This window comes from Nelumbo nucifera, chromosome 1 (genome assembly GCF_055504915.1).
Source record: "Nelumbo nucifera cultivar China Antique chromosome 1, China Antique-T2T, whole genome shotgun sequence".
Taxonomy (NCBI): Eukaryota; Viridiplantae; Streptophyta; class Magnoliopsida; order Proteales; family Nelumbonaceae; genus Nelumbo; species Nelumbo nucifera.
In genome coordinates, this window is record NC_142649.1 from 71,599,598 (window position 1) to 71,623,782 (window position 24,185).

The 24,185-nt window shown below is 37.5% G+C and overlaps 1 protein-coding gene across 1 annotated transcript; it reads right to left on the reverse strand.

The window, feature by feature from the left end:
• Window positions 1–4,010: 4,010 nt before the first annotated feature.
• Window positions 4,011–24,185, reverse strand: LOC104612815 (heat shock protein 70 (Hsp 70) family protein). Its single transcript, XM_010280402.2, has 10 exons — window positions 23,890–24,185; window positions 22,229–23,536; window positions 13,611–13,823; window positions 7,276–7,371; window positions 7,029–7,178; window positions 6,348–6,548; window positions 5,361–5,507; window positions 5,153–5,281; window positions 4,923–5,053; window positions 4,011–4,528 (listed from the first exon to the last, which is right to left on the reverse strand). The coding sequence occupies exons 2-10, from the start codon at window positions 23,396–23,398 to the stop codon at window positions 4,432–4,434; spliced, it is 2,334 nt and encodes a 777-aa protein (XP_010278704.1). The 5' UTR covers window positions 23,399–23,536; window positions 23,890–24,185; the 3' UTR covers window positions 4,011–4,431.

The window sequence follows — 24,185 nt, forward strand, 5'->3', positions numbered from 1 at the left end:
GCGTTAGAACCTATCATATATCAGCCGTATCAATCAATACTCAACCATTACCAACTGATAATTATCATAAATTGATGCTTGACTATAACAAATTTGCATAAAGAAGGCCATTTGCATTACTACTAAGATCTGAAGAAAGAGCCTGGGGCGTTCCAAAAAGGGAATGAATTGAAATAGTGAGAAATGAACCAAAAGCCCATGAAAAAAATTTATCATGGGTATAGCACCAAATAGGATGGAACTAGTTAGCAGGGACCCGTGCAATGTATAGACTTTGTTAAGAGAAAGTTAAATAATAGAAATATGTAAGAATAGGCAATTGTTTAGTTTTTAAATACTTAATAATTATTTATATTTTAAATACTATTTTTAATAATTATTTTGTAATATAAAAATAACAATAATTAATTTCAGTTAGGGTTGTTCATAAATCGATGAAATTGACCAAACTGACCCAATTCGACCTAAGTTGGTCACTTTCTAGTATTTTCGGTTGACTTCGATTCAACAATTTCCCAACCCAACCAAGTCGGGTTAGTTTTGGTTTGGCCATTTGCAAACCAACCAAAATCGAACCATTACCCTAACTTGATTATGGGTCTAGTTTTATTGAAACTTGCCCTTCGGTCAAAACCGTTGACTTGGTAAAAAATCGCCCAACTCAGATAGTTCAATTGTTGACCTATTTGACCTAGTCATTGGGTTGCGAGTTGCATACTTAATGCATGTGCAAACTTTTAGAGGCCATAACTTTGCACACTGATGTCCGACTATGGTGATCTTTTGTTTTTTTTTTTGTTTTTTATTTTGGGTAACTTTTCAAGATCGATGTGTCCCAAAGGTTCCATAGGTGCCTTGCCCCATTATGTTTGCGAAAAAAAGCCCCTTTTAGACCTTAAATCATAATTTTAACAATTTTTATGAACAAAATAAAGTAAAACTGAATTAAAAAATATAAATAAAATATAAAATAATACATATATTATATGTAAAACATAATTATACACTATTTATTGATAAAATATGTATTTGCACACATATATACATATATGTACATTTATATATAGAATGTTGACGTGGAATGGTCTGACCAGTTTGACCCAGACGATTGAACTGGTGACCGCAACCCTGATGCAAAAGCAATTCAGTCTTCGGGCTGGTTTTTAAAACATTAACCTATACAAATCAAGTTGGTCAGTTTTCACTAATGGTTAGTCAATTTCAAGTGACCAACTCCCCAACCCAACCAAATTAATTTGGCTGGCCAAACAATCTACAACCGAACTGGGCTGCCTAGTGAAATATTCCTAATTTCAGCTAAATTAATAGTCTAATCTCTAACAAATAACAATAGTTTAATCTCCAATAACTGTTGAAATTTATAGCAAAAAAATACACAACTAATGAAAATCGATTTATAACGAAAATATAATAAACAAATAATAAAAAGTTTCAATACTTCTAAGTTATTTAATCTACTTTCACTATTTCAATAATATTTAAATTTTTTTCAATTATTTATATTTTATATTCTTATTATCAAATATTATTAAGTATATTATAATTAATTTTGTGTTTTTGATAAATTTTTTAATCTATTTTTTTAGATAACATTTAAAATATGATTTAATTTTAACTTTTTTATATTTAAAATTAGTTATTTATAATATTATTTAGTTATTTTTAAAATTATTTTGTATTTTTGATAATTTTTTATAGTTATTACATAATTTCATTATTTTAACTATTTCAAATTTAGTTATGTTAATATTTTATTATTTAAACATTTAAATAAAGTTATTACATAATTTTATTATAATATTTAAATAATTGTTATACTTTTTTAATTGAAACTTTTTTAGATAGATATAGATAAAAAGTGGAAGAAAGGATAAATAGGAATTAGAGATAATTTAGGAGATAAATAAGAATTAGAAATAGTTAGAGATAATTTAGGAGAAAGTGGGGGATAATTAGTTTCCTAATAAAAATGAGAGGAAAAAGGGAGATAAACCATGCTAGGTGGAAACTCCATGGGCTTCTAGAGAGAATCTTACACCCCTCTAGAATTGCTCGATTTGGGTAATGGAGCACAAAGAGACCATCATCTGATGTGGCATAACATTGATTCAGTATATAGATAGATAGATGGATAGATAGATAGATAGATAGATAGATAGATAGATAGATAGATGACAACAAGATTCTTGCATCCGATCCCATGTAAACTACATAATTGAAAAAATTTAAATGAAACTAATGAGTTTAAAATTGTGATAAACAGATAAACACATGCTCTACCACTTCACCATTACAAATCCATACTCAACTATCACAAACGGAAATTTTTTTATATGTACAAACTGATACTCAACTGATACATATTGTTACAAACTCATATTCAATCATTATAATCCAATATACAGACCCTTAACCATTGCAAACAATGTTCAACCTTACAAACTCATATTCAAGCATTACAAAGCAATACACTATCGACTTCAAATTAAAATTACTTATTGATGGGAAAATCTATGATGAATTCAAATTAAAATAATTGATGGGAAAATCTATGATGTTGGAAAGACATGATACCAGAAAGCATAGTTTTGAAAACTGGACTGGATCAGATGGTCGGACCAATTGACCTAGGAACTGTCCAGGTAATCAATTCCGTTTCACTCTAAAACCACTTTTTGGCCAAAAATCATTTGACTTAGTCAGCAACCTGTTGAACCGGGTGGTCAAACCGTCAACCCATTGACCCAGGCAAAGATATTTGATTATTTTTTATTTTTTAAAATCAAAACGAACTCTGTTCAAACCGGATGGTCAGACCATTTGACCCCAGAACCAGTTGCCAAAACAGTTCCGTGTCCAGTCCAGTTTTTAAAACCTTACTGGAAAGGCTGTAATTAAAACAATTTCTACGACTCAAAAGGATAAACCACCCAAATGGAAGAAAAAGACTCTTACCACCAAGCTATACTACCACAATGTGTTAAAATGAACCTGCATTACGATTTAATTAATTTTCTAATCATTTTTATCAACTTTTTCTTATTAATACTTTATTTATAGTCATTTGAGACCTATATTTGCTTCTATTGGCATATTTTTGCTATTTATTCAAGTTTCCATTTATCCACATATCTTAGGCCCTGTTTGGTTCGCAGGAATAGGAGTCTGGAATGGGAATCTCATTCCAATTTCTGCTGAAATGGCATTCCCCCATTTGAGGGAATGGCCATTCTCTACCCCTCCCTTGGGAATGAAATCCCATTCATGCTGATTTTAATTCTCATTCTCATTTCTGTCTGAACCAAACAGACTATGAGAATGAACCATTCCGATTTCGATTTCAATTCCAACTGCAAATCAAACGGACACTTAATTTTTTCCCATATACTGCATACAAAACCTATCCCAACATATCTATGTTATTATAAAGTAGATATTTACTTTACAAAACCTATCCCAATATATCTATAATATTATAAAGTAGATATTTACTTTAGTTTTAGTGTAGGTCATAATAGCTTTGATTGTATAACCTCAGCTTATATCTGACCTGTCTCTTAAAATTTCCTTTCTTATACACTTTCCAATAAGGATATCTTCAAGTTTCAACCTTGTATGTATATTGGGTGGGACCGTGGGGGGACCAAACAATGGCAAGAACAAGATGAGGTAGTCAATCAACGTTACAGAAGCTGCCAAAGCTAAAAAAGCTCTTGAATTAAAAAGCTGGACATCTAATTAGACCATTCGCATTTGGAACAGTCACAATGGCCGAAACATTTGTCTAATCTTATCTAATACAAAGGATCTATCTTATCCTGTGGATCTGAACAATTAGCATCATCCATGCATCTTCTATGTTATGACCAAATTCCATTAATGAAAATATGCTTAATCAGCCCAGATTAGCTCCATAATAATCCAGAACTCAAAAGAAAACCAAAATAAGGTGAAAAGAAGCCCCTCTAAAATAGCTTATCTAAGATCAATTCATTAATTTAATTTGTGTTGTTTGTCTTGTATTGAAAACCCAACAAGGGGTCAATATTTTTGATACAACAGAATACTGTTTAACTTGACATTTCCTCTATGAAACAAGTTAATCACAAGAATATGATCGATCCGATACCCTATACCTAATTCCAACCATGATAGATTAGTACAAAAGGACGGACAGCATTGGAACATTGCACGACCCATACTATATTATGATTATACGATTATGGACGAAAGAAGAGGCCTTTATAGGAATGAACAAGGCCCAGGGCCGTATCTTGACCATTTTGGATCTGGACCAATTGTTTACAAAAATATAATAATCAAAAGAGATGGGAGAAAACTGTGAGATCTCTAAACCTGTCAGCAAGCACAAATAACGCAAACAAGCTCCATGCCCGTTGAACATCCACTTCAATCTGTCTGCATTTTATCAATTGGCTGATCAGGGGCCATGGTGTTATCTGGTCTTGGAGGAGAAGTTCTAGATTTTAGTATATGTTTGCACATCCTGAAATATATAGAGTTAAACTTCATCACATTGAAGAAAATGAGACAAGGGAAGATATAATGACAACAATAACACTATAATAATTGTGGCTGCTATAGGATCCTGGAAGCACAAGCCAGTATTGCAGATCAATGGTTCCACCTAGACCTGTCAAAAACTTATCCAACTGAATAATCACCCTATTGGCATCTTTCTATATGGAATACATAGCATCTTCAATCCAGACCATATAATGAAATATGTTAGATGCCCATGACAATCCAATTGGATCAAAGTTTTGGCATAGGGATCTACGTGGACCATGAAATATGGCCCCCAAGGCACCACAGCTATGTTGTCTCAACGCAATAAATCTGATTAGAATTCTTTTGGGCTATTAAAATAGAAGAATTACGCATTTAGTGCCTCCGCCTTTCTCTTAATTTCACTTGACCATAGTATTGGGTCTTCATTCTTTGGTAAAGAGTCCTGCTGTTGAGTTTTCTCCCGTACCCACTGTTCCACTTTGTTACATTCATTAATGATCTGCAAATAAGAATGATTCAGGATAGTTTAGACAGGTATCAAAGTCCCCCCCTCAAGATCATAATCATTATTGTTACAATCATCAAATAATTTGTTTACCATATCTCTTTCATTGGATGCAAGTGATCTCACAGCCATCCGTTTTTCCACAATGCACTTCAGCAAATCCCTTGTAGCCTGTGCTCTGGCTTCTTCATCTTTGTATCGGTTTTCAATAGGATCCACTAGCTATAAGAAACCAAAAGGTCCATATGTCACCAAGGAAAAGAAGCTAGTAGAGTTCAAATTTTTTAGAAGTTTTAGTTACCTTCTTAAGATCTTCCAGCTTGCTTGTGTATACAGTTTCAGATTCATCATCCCCATCCTCATAAAGCCACTCCTCAGTCTGTTGTAGGTTTCTAGAGATGCCTTCCCTCTCCAAATCAGTTGCAAAGCTCCGGTATGTGTTAAAAAGCTATTCAAATACTTTGTGTTATTCTAAAATCCAGAAACATGCATACATACATACATGCATACATACATATATATATAGAGAGAGAGAGAAAGAGAGAGAGAAAACAGATTATTGTATCAAAATCTTCAGATATAAGTATCACATTTATTTCACACAATGAAAATACAAAGGAACTTGTATACTTGGAATAGGTTTGCAAAAGATTCTCTATTATGTCCTTGCATGCTGACTAAAAACAGCTGTAAGGTTAGCAGTGGTGTATGAAGCAGAATGTTGGGCAGTCAAGAAAAAACATGTACAAAAAATGAGTGTGACAGAAATGTGAATGTTGAGATGGATGAGTAGGAAAACTAGCAAGGACAGGATCAGAAATGAACTCATTTAAAGGAACCTGGGAGTAGATCCAATAGGTGATAAAATGATGGAAAGTAGACTAAGATGGTCTAGTCACTTAGAGAGAGACCATCTACAGCACCCATAAGGGCTAGGGAAAGACCAAAAAGGACAACAGTCGTAGTAAGAATTTAAGGACTCAATATATAAAAATGAATATGGCACTGAACTGAACGGAATGGAAAAAACAGGATTCATACAGTCAAATCCATATAGGTGGGACAAGGCTTAGATGATCATGACCAAATAAATATAGATTAGGAGTAATAGAAGGGCCATACAGTACTCAATAGTAATAACTTGTTTAAAAAGATTATACTGAGTTGTCAGGTTGCAATTAGTGTCCAGATGTGCACAGATCAAACCAAATAAATCCTGGTAATGAGACTATGTTTTTAAACCTTAACAACAATAGAGAACTAAGATATCATGATTCTGAATTCATACCTTATTGCGCATCTCATAGACATATGACTCCAGGGCATTCTTTTTATCTTTGGTTTGCTCCATGGTTCTGTCCTGTTGTGCCAACTGAAGTTCTTTTTCTTGAGCTTCCAAGACATCAGCCTTGGTCATCCCACCATATATAGTCTCACTAACTGGCATCTCAAGCCTCTTCAAGAACCTTCCCTTTCTCATTCCATCAGCCTGCTAGCATAATGGTATTGTGAGTGACTTTTACATGTCCAGGTTCATACCATAATCACTTAAACTAGGCTGAGAAAAGTTTCACTCTAACCATAGCATAATCAATAGGGTGTTGTGAGAATGACACATGGAGTTTATTATCATAGAAGGATACATGCACACCATCAAGCTGGAGTTTATTATCATAGAAGATCGTAAAGAAAGGGAGCTGACAATCAAGGCAAGTTTAACAGATATATTTTAAATGAGTCCAGGCACATTGTACTTGACACTACCCAAAAAAGCAAGGTAAAATCTAAGCTTTTGTCCTTTAATAATATGAAAGAAAGACCCATACAGGTGGACTCCAAGAATTCTTTGTAGAGCATTCTTTACATTATAATTAATAAAGTTTGTTTAGTGAGTGATCAAAGAAACAAAGATATGAAGAAAAAACCCAAATTACCCATTAACTACATGGTGAGCTCCAACAGAACTTACAGCAGACATGGGCAAAGTTTCAGGCTGTGAAAAGCAACCATCTTTAGCACCATTTGATACCACATCAGAAGGCCCAGAAACAGACTCAGTGTCAACTTTGGACTGAGTATTGCTCCTTGTAACTGGATCGTCTGCCTGATCTTCAAACAACTACAATAAAATAGATTCATAATGGATTAACAAAATATATCTAAAGATTAATAGAGCTAAAAAATTTAACAAGTAAAAAACAAATTTTCGTACTTACTGATGCTGAATCAATGGTAACTATTCCATGGAGATTTAATTGGACTTTAACCTTGACTTTAGTTTTTTCGGTGTGTGAAACTTGGAAAGGGCCAATCTGCAATAACAGGATATCATCGTTTTAGAATTTAGAAGTGAACATAAAACAATTCAGCATGTATATCTGTCTGTCCGTGTGTATATTAGAGAGAGACAGATAAGCAACAATGAAGATAAGATTAATTCCAGGTCTTGTACAGATTACAGAGGACTCAGGGGGTGGGGAGTAGAAAAGTTTTGATAGCTGTTTCGATATAAACTTTGTGAAAAAGAAGAAACAAGAAGGGAAAAGTTTCTACTAGAAAAGGAAAGAAGAAGAAATAGAAGAGAATGACAGGAAGCCAAAAAAACAGATCTGACCGCCCCTTTCTTTTTAATTTATACTCGTAAAAAAGAGTGTACAAGTACAAGTATGCCCTTAGTAAGTCAGCTACTTGTAAGAAGCTAAAAAACACACTTAACATAAACTAATGGGCCTAAGGCCCAATAACTTCCTAACTAAGTTATGTAAATAAAATAAATAAAGTCGGCCCAATAACACAACACTCCCCCTCAAGTTGGGAATAAATGTCACACATTCCCAACTTACGTAGATCATGCTCCAACTTGTTTCTTGCAACACCTTTTGTAAGAACATCAACAAGCTGCAAATCAGATGCAACATATGGCAAATAAACTTCCCCTGAAGTCACCCTTTCTCTTATAAAATGTATGTCCACTTCAATGTGCTTCGTCCTATCATGCTGAACTGGGTTGTGGGCGATGTTAATTGCTACTTGATTGTCACAGTATAGTATCATAGGTTCTTCTGCCTCAATTCCATCTCCCCTAACAAGGAACAAATCTAGAGGAGCTCTGAAACACCATGTGCCATGTCTCTGTATTCAGCTTCTACACATGACCTTGTCACAATTGTTTGTTTCTTATTCTTCCATGAAACTAGATTAACTCCAACTGTCCAACAAGAGTGCAAACTCCTGATGTAGATCTCCTATCATCTAGACACCCTGCCCAATCAGCATCTGTGTAAGCCTCTAGCTTCAACTGTCCATGGTCAGCAAACAATATGCCTCTACCTGGGTGTCCCTTCAAATAAGAAAGTATCCTGTCAATAGCCTCCTGATGCTGAACTCGTGGGGCATGCATATATTGACTCACCACACTCATTGCATAAGAGATGTCTGGTCGTATCATACATAAGTATAGTAACCACCCCACTAATCTTTGATACCTCCCAATATCCTTCACTAGTTCACCTTCTGAAGCATTTATCCTGTAGTTCTGATCAATAGGTGTATTAGCTGCCTTTGCCCCAAGTTTCCCTATCTCTTATAGTAGATCCAGAACATACTTCCTCGGTGAGATGAAGACTCCATGCTTTGATCTTGCCACCTCAATGCCCAGAAAGTACCTCAACTCCCCAAGATCCTAGCTTTCAAACTCTTTGTGCAGATTCTTCTTCAAAGTATCAATCTCGCTCAGATCATTTCCTGTAACTACAATGTCATCCACATACACTATCAAAACTAACACCAGAAACCCCCTCCTCTTCACAAACAGAGTATAATTTGATTGGGTTTGAGTATAGCCAAAACCAACCAATGCTCTTCTAAACCTGTCAAACCAAGCTCCGGGTGATTGTTTCAAACCATATAGAGACTTCTTTAACCTGCATACCTATCCCTTTTCCACATCATTGTAACAATCAGATGGAAGATCCATATACACCTCTTCTTGCAAGTACCCATTGAGAAAAGCATTCTTCACATCAAGTTGGAAGAGTGGCCAAGAGTATGTAGCTACTAGTGATAGAAGAATCCAGGACTGAGCTCATCTTTGCCACTGGTGCAAAAGTTTCTAAGTAATCTATGCCACAAGTCTGAGTATACCCTTTTGCGACCAGCCTTGCCTTATACCTTTTTATACTCCCATCTGCCTTGTATTCCATTGTATAAATCCATTTGCATCCAACTGTCTCCTTGCGTTCTAGTAGATCCATAATCTCCCACGCCCGATTCTTAATCAAAGCTGCCTTCCACTCAGGTTTGGAGAGAGCCTCACTAACACCCTTGGGTATGGACATGGAGTCGAGGGAGGAAAGGAAGAACCGGTAGGAAAGAGATAGTCCATTGTAGGAGAGATAGTGTGAGATGCAATGAGTAGTACACTTTCTCTTCCCTTTTCTGAGTGCAATAAGAAGGTCAAGGTCATTTGCAATGGGCTTAGTAGTATCAATACGAACTAAACCATCAGAGGAAGCAAGGGGCATACTTGGATCAGTGTCAGTTGAACTTGGAGTCTCTGAGGAGTTGATAAGAAGTGTTGTGGGTTCTTCTGCTATGGAATCAGCCTCCCTATGCAGTCGAAGACACTGTCGTGTAAAACACTATGAAACAGAACGCAAGGGAGGTGGTAAGTGGGTGAAATAGGAGGGTCAGACACTGGGTCATAGCAACAATACTCCTTCTGGTTTCCTACATACCCATGGACAAAGCATACACAATCAAACACCCTTAGAGGAATATGAAACATCTCCCCCTCAGGAAAAAGAAGGCTAAACGGGGTGCTATATCCAAGAACATGAGAAAGCACCCGATTAATCAAGAAAACCGCTATAAGAACTGCATCACCCCAAAAACGAACTGGAACACTAGAGGTCATCATCATGCTTCTTGCAACTCCACAATGTGTCTGTTCTTACTTTCTACTACACCATTCTGATGTAGAGTGTATGAACAACTGCTTTGATGGATTACTCCATGCTCTAATAAGCATGATGCCAAGTTTTTTTTCAAAATATTCATTGGCATTGTCTGATCTAAACACTTTCACTTGTACCCCAAACTGCATTAGCACCATCTGATGAAACTGTCAAACCATAGATGGCACCTCATCATGGGATCTCATCAAATGTAGCCAATAATATCGAGAATAATCATCCACCAACAGAAGGAAATACCAATAACCACCCATAGAGGGAATGTGATATGGCCCCCACACATCAGTATGAATAATATCAAAAGCAGAACAACATCTTTTATTACTAGCTTTAAAGGAGTGTCTAAAATGTTTTCCAAGTTGACAACCTTCACACTCTAAACTGGATAAACTAATAGACTCAAACAACTTCAGAAACAAGAAACACAAAGAAGCAAAAGACAAATGCCCTGACCGATTATGACAAAGCATAATCTGACCCACTAACTCTGACTCAATACCCCTGTTGACATGACTCTGATGACTAGGAAGCGCATCAAGAAGGTAGATTCCATTCACCTCACGACCATTCCCAATCGTCCTCTTTGATTCCAGATCCTGTAAAACACAATAACCAAGAGAGAAAATCACTGAACAATTCAAATTCTTTGTCAAACTACTAACAGAAAAAAGGTTAGTACTCAGTCTAGGAACATGGAGGACAAAGGGTAGGGAAATAGTATCGGTTATCTTGACAGACCCTTTCCCAACAAATGGGAACATGTGATCCATCAACTGTGAAAACTCTATCTCTGCTAGAGCAGAGGTGGTATGAGGAGAAAATGGTGGAAATGTTGGTCATATGCTCTAGGCTCCTGAATCTATAATCCAAGGGGGTCTCTCCTTACCTCTAATGGAATCATAGTTTGCAGTGGCATGTGAACTACCTGTATGTGCAAAAGAAGTAGAATGGCTACCTCTTGATCCACCTATACCTTGTTGTCCACTTGATAATGGGTTAGGGATGACTGTATCTCTCTGATTTAGTAACTGCCCATATCTCTCCAATTCGGCCTTCACTACACCTGCTGCAACAGACTCTGGGAAGCTGTAGTAGGTGGTCCTGATAAGTCACCAGTCACTGCCATTTTCACATTTCCCTTCTTGTTTCTGAGTCAAATCGGCACAAGGTTAGGGTAAAGCTTCCAACAGGTATCTCTAGTATGTTTAGGCTTCTTACAATAGTTACAGGTCAGATCCTTCTTATCTTCCTTCCTAAGTTCATTTCCACCCTTGTCTCCACTCTGCTTAGGTTTCACTATGCTAACCATAGCTGACTACTCAAGACCTGGGTTCCTCATCATCACATTCCTCCTATTCTCCTCTCCTGACACAAAGGCATATGCCTGAGAGAGAGTTACACTATCTCTGGAAAGAATATGTTGTCATGCAATGTCATACTCGGGGTTAAATCCAGCTAGAAACTCAAAAACCCTATTCTTCTCTACCAATTTCTGATAAGTTGTTGCATCCTTGCTACTTTCCCAAACCATAGTCTCCAAATGATCTATCTCCTGCCATAAGGTTTTGCGGGCTGAAAAATAAATAACAACAAATTTATCTCCTTGTCTGGTGGGAATTACCTGGTTTCTCAACTGATAAGCTCTAGCAACATTCTCATTCTGTGAATAGGTTTCTGCAACTCCATCCCAAATCTCCTTAGTTGTGTTAGCCCATAAAAAATTTTTACTTATATGGGGCAACATGGAATTGCATAGCCAAGTCATTACCATATAGTTCTCCTGTACCCATCGGGAGTAGTTAGTTTCGGGTTTCTTTTCCTCACCAGTGACATACCCCAATTTCCCATGAGCATCAATGGCCATCTTTGCAGATTGTGACCACTCTAAGTAGTTTGTAACATCTAACTTAACTATAGTGATGGTCCCAGCCCCGAAGAGGTCTCCAACACCTCCTTCCCCTTGTCTCATTTCACTTCCCAGTTTGTTTTCAACTCCACAGCCCTCCATAACTCCCAAAAAGGGTTAGGAAATCAACTTGAGATGAAAAAAGAGGTATTTATCTCCTTCGGACACCTCAAACACCCTTCTGGTACCCTAGAAGTTCCTCCCTTTAAAGATTCCTTTTTCTGTGGGAGCGGGAAAAGAGAGAGAAGAGGTTGTCGCTCCCTCCAAAGGCCTCCAAAAAAGGTGGGACTTGAACCGCCCCCTACAGAAAACTTCAAGGAACCCTAGAAAACTAGGGTGCCACTTCCTAGGTCAAAATTGAAGAGTCCTACTAAAACAAGACTCTCTCCCCTTTCTCCAGTTCTTCCTGATTTTGGTGTACAACCCTATACCAGCTACAAGGGATTGCAATTCCACCAAAAAATCCAAAAACTAGGCTTACCTGAGGTCTTCGATCAGCCCTTCACCTCATCATGCAGTCGGCCGATCTAGGGCTGCATGATGGAGCAGCTCAAGAAGTCTTTAAACTTGCTATGATACCAAGTAGAAAAGTTTTGATGGCTGTTTTGATATAAACTTTGTGAAAAAGAAGAAAGAAGAAGGGCAAAGTTTCTGCTAGAAAAGAAAAGAAGAAATAGAAGAGAATGAGAGGAAGCCAAAAAAATCAGATCTGGTCACCCCTTTCTTTTTAATTATATACTCATAAAAAAAAGTGTAAAAGTACAAGTATGCCCTTAGTAAGTCGGCAACTTGTAAAAAGCTAAAAAACACACTTAACATAAACTAATGGGCCTAAGGACCAGTAACTTCCTAACTAAGTTATGTAAATAAAAATAAATAAAGTTGGCCCAATAACTCAACAGGACAGGGCAGGGTGCATATTAGGTCCACTGACCATGTCACAGAGAGCCTGCAGTTCCACAGGCTTGGTCCTGTCCCTCCTTTTTTGGAGGGACACCAAATGACCATCTTAACTACTGGGTTCCCCAGTAGTTCTCCAGGTCTTTTGTGTGATGCACAAAAGACTTTTCCTCATGACTCGTGAGGCAGGCTGGCAACTTCTAAGGGGATAAGACTTTTCATTTGTCAAAGTCCAACAAGCTGGCAACTTCTTAGAGGATAAGACTTTCATATATCAAAGTCCAAAATATGGGTATGCTGATGGGTACTAACAAATATGATGATACTATACATTCAGTTTCATTTATCAAATTCTTTTGACATTTATCATGGTACCTATCAAATTCTTAGTATTAGGAGTAAGATGTTCAACAGCTAAAGAGAGATAAAAACAAGAGTTCAAATAACAGGGAAAATAGTATTACAAAGGTGCCAATGCACCATCAGGCAGCATTGTTGATAATAGCATGTTGAAGTGTACGGGTGTCATGTCTCATAATAACTAAAACAGTCTCCAAGGTCCACCATATTTCTGTGAATAACAGAACAAAGTGCAGCCTGACAAAAAGGGAAATGATATATAGAAGTGCCCCTCAAGAACCTATGGAGTGTAGGAATCCAGTACATGTCTCACACAAACACTTCATCCATTTAGGAGTGCTACAAAAGAAAAGAACATTCTTTTATGGACACAAACAGTGTGAATAAAAAGCACATTCAAGGGAAGGCATACCTTGAAACAGCTAATCTTTGGAGAAGTACCAGGAGGGAGTTCACTTTGATCACCATAAAATGCTTCTAGATGAAACATATTAGTTCGGTGGCATGAAAGTATTTTAACACTTGGGATGGATTGTCCTTTTGGAAACAAAATTCCATTTGTCAGTATGTGAATCGGGCCTTCATCCGATGAAAACCCTATGGAGAATGGAAAGGAATCTTGGACCTGCAAATACATATGCTACATTAGCATTTATGCAGTCAGTGCAAAGGCTAAAAGACAAGAATAGAAAAAATCAAGATTCAATTGACAGAGCTAAGTTTCTAGGTTACAAGTAAAAGGTTTGCCATCATATAATCTGTACGTTATGATTTCATTATTTCCAATATGTTGGGTATTATACTTTTTTTTTATAAATGGTATTATACTTTTAATAGTAGAATTTATTTTTCTCACATGAATACAAAAAAGGCTCCAAGTGGATTGGGACAAGAGAAGTAGGGATGAGTATTCAGCTAGGCTGGTCCACCTAGCCTGGCTAGTCAGAAACAAGGCCTGGGCAAAAATATAGGCCTAAAGTTGAGTTTGAGCTAGGCCTTGGTAAAACTTAGCCCATCCAAAAGATCCAAGGTAGCATGTATCATCATCATCTAAGCCTTGTCCCAACTATACAGGGTCAGCTACATGACTTTTGTTTTGCCATTCTGTTCTGTTTGGTGCCATATCCATTGTTAAATTATGAACACAATAAGGTATAGTAAATGCCCTACATAGTCGGGCTGGATTTGGGTCGAGCACCTTGGGCTGAGCTTGGGCCCAGATAATCCAAGTACTAAGCATGTAGTGTGGACTGGCTCCAGGTCTTCCAAAGTCCTGCTCAGTGCTCACCCCTACAAATAAGGTATAGTAAATACATTGTTCTATTTCAGTTGTCACTACACGATTTTTTAGAACTTCAATAACTCAATCATATTTTTCTACAAGAATACATGGGCCTAGCAGGGGCAGAGCTAAGGTGAATGAGGTTTGAAAAATTCTAAATGGGTTACCACTACTAGAAGAATAGGCCCCAAATCCCCTTTTATACAAAATACACCCCACCCCCAAATCTTTTCGTGGTCTAAATTAGGGGGTGCTCATCAAAAATTGAAAAACTGAACCAAACCGACGAAACTGAACTAAAAATTCCGGTTTAGTTTCAGTTAACCAATATGAAAAACCAGCGATTAATATTTTGTATTATCTATATATTATAAATAAATATATATGCATTATATAAATATATATTTATTTATAATATATAATATATTATTTATTATTTTATATGTATTTCAAGTATTTATACTATATACTTATATATTTATTTATAATATATTATAAACATCAAAAAAACCAAACCGATCAACCAGTTAACCAGTTGGTTTCAGTTCATGATTTTCCAAAAGCCGACGTACCTGTTCAGTTTGGAAAATAGGCCCACAGTTGGGTTAACCAAACTGTGAGCATCCCTACTCTAAAGAACAATGTTCTATTAATTATAGACCTAATATATGATATGACTGAAAGATACAAAATAGGAAACAATACTCTAAACTAGTCCTACTTTAGAATGGAAGACAAAAATGAAAAATCTAATGCTAAAACATTCTTTATCTTCTATGATGAAAATAAACAGTAACTGAAGAGAGAATTCATTAAATACGGCCCCTGATGGGCTAACCTCAGCTACCTACCCATCAAGCTTTCCCATCATTACATTACATACATAAATATGCAATTTACACTGTATTCATCACCCCCAGAAGAGAGCAGTCTTATTGACCCCCATTTTGGCTAAGCCATCCGGCCAGAGCATTAGCAGATCTAGGTGTCCACACTAAAGAGCAGTTCAAACATGACATTAAGAGCTGAGTCTCTCTGAAGGTATGTTTGAATCTCCATACTCCTTTCTTATTTCCATTCAACAGTCTATGATATGGTTGAGATCCAGGAGTGGTAGAATATGGTATCCCATTTCTGATATGGTTCTCATGATACTCCAACTTGTATTCTGGCTGCGTCAACATTGTTGAGATACTTGATAATCTTTTTGTAAACAGTATCTGTATAGGGCTGGTGGTATAGTGGTTTTTTGTATACACACAATTTACAGCCTCTAATTGTACTTGATTTTTTGAATCAATTATACTTTACCTTTTTTCAAAAAAAAAAAAAAAAAAAACAGTATTAGCACTGAACAACTCTGCCGCATTGGATACTTAATTAGGTCTTGAGACCATCTAACACATATCAGTATCTTTCCCATGAAATGAGCAAGACTATCTCTTCTTAAGACCATCTAATTCCCAAAAAGAAAGGGACAGTGGGTTTGAAAGATTTCAGACAAATAAGCCTTGTTAGCAGTGTCTATAAAGTGCTTGCAAAGGTGTTAGTTAAAAGAATGAGAGGGGTGATGGGTAAACTAATATCAGAATCTCAGGGAGCTTTCGTAGATGGGAGGCAAATTATCGATGGCGTTCTAGTGGCAAATAAACTCATTGACTCCAAAAGAAGAAGTGAGGGACAGTGTTTTAAAAGCGCAAGGCGCAAAAAAAGCGCAAGTGCCATTTTGCGCCTGAGGCACAAGGTGCAAGGCAAGGCGCGCGCCTTTTTGAGGCAAGGCGCACAATTTAAAAGAAATGCAAAAAACTCGAAAAAAATGCAAAAAAATCAAAAAATTATAAAGCATAACATTAATAAAAATATTAACTTAAGTTTTAAAATAAATGTTTTAAAAAACCTACTATCTAAAATTAAAATACATAAATATAATATGTAAAGCATATACAAATGAGAATTTAAAAATGAAATCAAACATATAAAACATTTTCAAGCATACAAAACCCACAATCTCTTTTTTTTCTCAATTGCATCAAGTAGCTAATGTGATGTATTACATTCCTAATTCTACAAGCCGCCTTTGTGCCACGTCCCTCAAGGCAAGCCCAAACAAGTCTATGTTAGGGTCTTAAATTCTTAGATTTCACACAAAAAATAATAATTTTATAGTTTAAATTGCTTTTAAGAAGATATTTTATTAAGATGAATGAATGGACAACATTACCAAATAGGGGGTTCTTGAAGCTTCGGTGAGCGAGCGAACCCTATTTGGTAAGGTTGTCCATTCATTCATCTTAATAAAATATCTTCTTAAAAGCAATTTAAACTATAAAATTATTATTTTTTGTGTAAAATCTAAGAATTTAAGACCCTAACATGGACTTGTTTGGGTTGGCGTCTAGGGGACTCAAAAAAAGGGAAAAAGCGACAAATTTTCAAAAGGCGAATGCCCGGGCTAAGGCGCAAAGCGCACCAGGCGTGCGCCTTTTGAATGGGCTGCGCCTAGGACCTGGGCGAGGCGCCTACCCTAAAATGCACCTTGCCTGAGCGTCTAGGTGCGACTTTTAAATCATTGGTGAGGGAGGAGGGGATATTGCTCAAAGTGGACATGGAAAAGGCATACAACCATGTAAATTGAGAGTTTTTGAATTACATGCTTAAAAGGTTCAACATTGGGAGGAGGTGGAGGAATTGGATAAAGGTGTGCATAACAACAGCTAGCTTCTCTATCTTGGTAAACGGTGTTTCAGCAGACAGATTTCAGAGCTCGAGGGGCCTAAGGCAAGGTGACCCCCTCTTTCCCTTGCTGTTTATGATAGGAAGCTCTAAGTATGTTGGTGAATAAGATAGTGGAAGGAGGATTATTTGAGAGCTTCAAGGTGGGTCAAGAAATGGAGGTAGCACTGCTGCAGTATGCTGATGATACTCTCTTCTTTGTCAACATGACAGAAGATCAAGTGGAAAAAATCAGAATGATTTTAATTTGGTTTGAAGTGGTCTCTGGCCTGAAAGTCAATATGCATAAAAGTGAGCTAATGGCAGGGGGGAGTGGGGACTGGTCCAAATTTGGAAGTGTTGGCAGATATTGTAGGCTGCAAAGTTGGAAAGTTGGCATCAAAGTACTTGGGGATGCCACTTGGGCAAAAATGCATTTCTAAGAAGACTTGGGACCCAGTGATGGAAAGAATGGAAAGGAAACTTGCCTCCTGGAAATCGAGGTATCTATCAAAGGGAGGGAAACTTACATTATAAAAAAGTGTTTTGTCTTCTCTTCCTACCTACTTATTGTCTCTCTTCTATATTCCAGCTAGTGTGGCTAAGATGTTGGAGAAGACAATGAGAGGTTTTCTTTGGCAGGGATGGAAGGATGAGGTTAAACTTCATTTAGTTAGTTGGAGCAAAGCTTGTAAGCAAAGAAAGGCGAGAGGTTTGGGTTTAAGGAATGTGAGAAAGTTTAACTTGGCTTGTCTAGGGAAATGATATTGGAGGTGGAATGAACAGACCACGAGTCAATGGAGAAAAGTAATAGAGGCTAAGTACGGCTCAAGGAACTAAAATTGGGACCCAGGAGAATCAAATTTATCTTACGGCTGTGCAGTCCAGAAGGGTATTCAGAAGTCAGAGAAGGATTTCAGACAAGGTTTAAGAATGGAAGTAGGAGATGGTTCTAGAGTGAGAATCTGGAAGGAAGTCTGGTACGGGGATAGCCCTCTTAAGGACAGATTCCCAACCCTCTTTGATATTGCTATCAACAAGGAGTGTATGGTGTCAGAGGTGTTTTCTCAGGTTGGAGGGGCAGGTGTGTGGTGTCCCAGTTTTAGAAGGAACCTGAATGATTGGGAAGTGGAGCAATGGGAGGAGCTGATGCAGATCCTGAATGAGGTAAGGGTGGACAGTACAAGGGGGGACAGGAGGATTTGGGCAAAGGAGAAATCAGGTAGGTTCTCAGTCAAATCTTTTTACAGAAGCCTTTGCAGGGAGGAGGAAGATAATTTCCCCAAAGACTTGGCGTGGAGGAAGGTGGCTCCTTTAGAAGTCTCCTTTTGTCTATGGGTGACAGCTTTAGGGAAGTGCTTAACAGCTGACAATTTGTCAGAGGTTGGGTAGTAGAACCAAGCAGATATGTCCTATGTGGCAACAATTCTGAAAAGTTGGAGTATCTCTTCCTGCACTACAGATTCAGTTGGGTAATTTGGATGAAAATGCTAGAGGTTTTTGTAGTTCAGTCGTGCCTCCCAAGGAATGTATTGGATCTGTTACAGGTCTGGGGTCTGAGGGGTCTGTCGAGAAGAGGTAAGATTCTATGGAAGGTGTTGCCAGCAGTGGTGGCGTTGTCAATCTGGTCAGAAAGAAATATTAGACTCTTTGAAAATCAGTTGAGATCAGAGGAGGAAGTCATAAAGAGCATTTGGGAAAGGTTATATTCCAGGTGGCGATTCACAAACTGTTCAAGAATTGTCCTTACAATTCTTTTTGGAGCATAGTAATCTTTTTGTATGATGTTCTTTTTTGGGTTTTTTTTGAGTTGTACAAAGTCAAAGTGCTTGCTTTTCTCAGTGCCCAGTGGGCAAGGCTGTATCTCTTTCAGTCTTCTATTAATGACATGCTTTATCTTAGTTTTTTTTTATCAGCACCTCAAGAAGATTTTATTAAAATTAAAGAACAATCTAAGTTGGCAAACTATTCTGCTTTAAAAAGATGGTACAATTTTACAGTACTCCTCCCACATTACAGAAATTTCTTTCATAAAGTAGGCCAAAAAGGAGCAATTTGGTGCACATTGAATGCTCTAAAAGGAAAAAAAGCAAAGGCCAGAAAAGGAATAAGATGTAGGGAGAATGGTTTGAATAATTTTAATATGGTAGATGTGATAGATGCAGTCAAAAATTTACCCTGAAAATTTTTTAGTGTCAGATACAAATTTACAATAGAAATTGAAGTATCCAACACAATACACTACCCTTTTACAGTATCCAGGTATCGTAGTCCATCCTTTTTTTTTCTTTTGAAAAGGTAAAGTATTGTATTAAGCATCAAACAGTATAAAGAACCGTACAACAGTGTTTTCAACCCGGCCGTTCGAACCATCAACCGGCCAAGATTCCAGGTCTGCTTCAGTCAAGACCCGTCAGACGGTCAAAAACCGTTGACTTGGTCAAGAACCATTCGACCCGGCCGATTCAACCGCTGACCCATTCGACCCAGTCACCGGGTCGCGGGTTGCACACTCAATGTATGCAAACTTTTGGAGGCCATAACTTAGTACTCCGATGTCCGATTGGGGTGATTTTTTTTTTATTTTGGGTAACTTTTCGAGATCTATGCCTCCCAAGGCGCCTTGCCCCACTATTTTCGCAAAAAAAAACCCTTTTTAGCCTCAAATTGCAATTTTTAATATTTCTTATAAATAAAAAAATTAAAAACTGAGTTAAAAAATATAAATTAAATATAAAAATACATATAACATATCTAAAACATATTTATACATTATTTATTGATAAAATATATATTGATACACATATATATATGTATATATATATACTTAATATATGATGACGTGGCACGGTCTGAACCATTCGACCCGGCCAGTCGAACCAGTGACCCGCAACCCAGAGGCAAAAACAGTTCGGCCTCCAGGTCGGTTTTTAAAACATTGTCGTACAAGAGGCTATACAATCGTAGTCCATCTTAGCTGCATTGAAATAAAGACATAAAGCTCCCTATGAAGGTAATTATACCTGATTATATTAGTGAAAAAGAAAGGCATGTACATGAGAGACTGAATTTATACACAAAAGGGTAAACATGCAGCACCATCCTCCAGAAATTTAGATTTTAAAAAGAAATGATATTGCTAAACCACCTGCCATCTAATTCAAATCTCTAGGAATCCACCCGATTCAAACTGGCAAGAAAGGAAGATAATCCCTAATCTCATTCAGATAATTGGAAAGCTTCCATTGCTTTCAACCAATCATAATATTCCAGCAGTTCAGCCAATGGCATTAGCTAGCATACCTTAAACTTCAAAGAATCCACAATCCAATGTGTTGCTATGCTACTCCTAACCCTGATGATAAAGTAAGGACTTAGGCCTTAGTAGAATCTGTAAATCATCCCCCCAAAGTGGGTCACCATGGATACAAATGATAATCCTGTCCACATTGAAGAAACCCCTTTCACATGTGCTGGAGAAGGATTACCTGAGGAGCTGAGATGTAATTGCAGTCTAGCATCAAGGTTACATGAGGAAAGAATGAGTACTTCAACTAAATTCCTTCTCGATCCTAGGGTGAAAAAACCCATATAATTCAAGGGAGAAAGATAACAATTTCCTGACTAGACCACTTCCCCTCCAAAGTTCCATTCTGTTATGTTCCTCCTACAAACCCCATGTAAAGCATGGATCATTTTCCTTCTAGTAGATTAATGTTGCAACACCAAGACAATTCAGTCTCCACTGCCAAAGTTCTTTGGACTTGGCATGACTAATTGCAACCCAAATTCTTAAAAGTATTTCATTAAAGTAAAAACAAAAACATATACAAAGCCTTGCATAATAAGGCATTGGTCAAGACAAGAAAAAGATTACTGTAAGGTATATTCTTGAATATCTTATGTGCTGCTGCCCATGAGTATACCCTTCCCCAGCTACCTTTTAAAACTGAATCTACTGTACTGAAATTGTGTTAAAAAGTCTCCTTTTTCTTTCTGTCCAGATTGACCACAGCACCGCTGTTGGAACCACCCCCCCAAAAAATATTTCCTTTCCTCAATAAATCACACAAATTCCAACTCTATAGTAATGCCAACAGGTCTCTTGGGAAACAGAGCTTAGTCCAAACATCCTCAAACATTGTGCCCCAAATTTTTCTGTTTATCTAATTATTTATAATGCAATCTTAGTTTCTTTAGTATTATCCTGACTTTAGGTTTTGAGTGATATCTTGATTATTAACTTGAATACTAGATTCTTCCGCCCTAATCTTTCTTTAAGTCTCACTGAATCTCCATTTATTAACCTCTTGATGCTTAAATCCTTAATCTAATGAATACTGTACCCTCTTTTTTGTCCAACATCAGGCATCCTTCCAATGAAATGAGGATAGCATAATAGTATATCCCAAATTGAAATAGCACTAAGCAAAGTCTACTCTTTGGAGTGTCGAAGTTGAAAAGGTCCAAAGTTTTAAATCAATCCCAAAAGGAAGGCATGCGCAAGCACAAATATAGATGCATATATACACACACAAAGGAGAAAAGTCTACATTTGCATGCATATGCACAAGTACTCATATGTACATACAGGTTTCTGTTTTTCAATCAGATCAAGTAGACCTTTTATAGAAAGCAATATAAACCAGTGGAACTCTCAATTTTTCAAGTTAAACAATGCCCAAAAGAAGGGTTTAACTTTTCCATGTAGAAGAGGCTTTCGGACTTTCTATCTAGATGACCCAGGTAGGTGCAATGCATGTATACATGCATGTAATATGTAGATCATGGAAGGATGACATTATGAGAGAGAGAGAGAGAGAGAGATCTTGGTGGTCCAGACATGAGCCAGTTCCAGATGCATTCCAAACATTGGAGAACAGTCTCACGCACCACGTCCTAAAGAGTAAATACTGCAGAACGGGTGCAGAAGAATTTCAAGATTAAACCCCAAGTAGACCCAACAGCAGTGGGCAAGGCTGAAAACCAGCAATGCATTTATCATTGGAGAAACGATGACGAATAATAGCACATACCTCATACTCTCTAACACGGAAGATTGGGCTAAGCATTGCACACTGAAGAGCACATCCACGGGCTACACACTCACTTGCATTCACTGTCCGGCTAGGCTCTTTGTTAAACAGGCTAGCTAAAGTTCTAGTAATAGCTGGTATCCGAGACCCTGATCCAACAAGCTCAACTGCATGAATCTTATCCACAGTCAAGTTTGCATCAGCCAAAGCCTTCTCACAAGGAAGCCTAATTCTTTCCAGCAGATTCGAAGACATTTTTTCAAACTCTTCCCTCTTAATAAAACCCTTTACGTCTATCTCATCCATCAAACACTCAATATTAAGTGATGCCTCTGCATTTGCACTCAGAACCTTCTTCAGCTTATCACATGCTGCCCTCAACCTGATGCATGCCCTCACACTAGAATAAACATCAATGTTATACTTTTCCTTGAACTGTGCTGCAAAATAACTAAACAAAACCTCATCAAAGTCCCTCCCTCCCAAGTTTCTATCAAAAGCATGAGAAATTATCCTCATATAACTAGCCTCAAATGATGCAACAGACACCTGCGTGTCACAATGTCCAATATCAACAAACACAACATAAGTAGGGCCTGCATTGAAGACATCGGTCTTGTAAATTCCATAACCAAGAGCTGTAGCAGTACAGTCATGCATCAATCTTAATGGCTTCAATCCAGCTATTGCCGCAGCATCCAAATAAGCACGTCTTTGCAAATCTGTGAAATAAGAAGGAATCCCAATGACACAATCTGAAACAGGAGTTTCCAGATTCTTCTCTGCTATCTGTTTTAAATGTGAGAAGAGCATTGCCAAGATCTGAACCGGTGTCAATTTCAGTGTCTCACCCAAATATTGCAAATGAATCAAAATGTTGCCATCAGAACCTTCAGAAGTCTCGAAGGGAAAATTCCGGAGTTCCTTCTGAACATCAGGTTGTCTGAAATTAAGCCCAATCAGTCTCTTCACCTGAGAGATTGTGGATTTTGGGTTCATCAATGCAGAAGCAGCACCAGACGCACCGATAAAACGTTGCTTCTCACCGAACGAGACGACAGCAGGTGTTTCACGCTTGGATTCATCATTCAATAAAACATCAATCCCCCTCTGCTTTGCAGCAGCAATAACACAACTCTCGTTGCCAATGTCAAATCCTACCACACTCATTCTCAACTCAACCAGAACATAAACCGTGGTAATTCAATAACAAGTTGGAGACAAACACTATAAAGGCCCTGGGGTTGGTCCTCTCTCACAGTTACCAGTACGCCAAATCCTATAAAACCTTATTCCCGAGGAACCGTCCTGTATGGAATTCAAGAAATCGAACTTAGATTTACCGAATTAACGACGAAACAATCCATAAACCACAGAAACCGCTAGAGATTCATTAACTACTGGACCCTTAATTCCATAACCACATGTTACAAAAGAAAAGAAAACAAAAAAGAATGGAATTTCACGCGAAAGAGCTCATCTTGACGAGAAATAACAATTGAAAATTCACAAAAGTTGAAAAGCTTACGAAAAGTGTCCAGATTACCATCAAGATAATAAAAACAAGAGCGAAAAGCAACAAGTATCGATGAATCAACAGATAACAGCTTCAATGAAACAGAAAAAGGAGGAGACAAAGAAGGAAGAATCATCAAAGTTACCTGGTTACTAGGAGGAATGGAGGAGGAGGAAAGATGGGACACAGAGGAAAACCCTAGAATTGCACTTTGAGAGATTCAAAGAAACGAGTGGTGATTGATAGAGGGGAAACCTCCACTTGGCTGGCAAAGAAATTGAGAGTTTGAAAATCATTTATATGGCAACGCAGCGAGGCCTAGCATTGAGGAATGACGAAGAAAGAGAAAGTGGAGGAGCGTTCCGAGCCAACAACAGAAGCATCGATTTCACCGGTTTGCTCGGAAAAATGTTTGGCTCCAAATTTGGCTTCGACAAACAG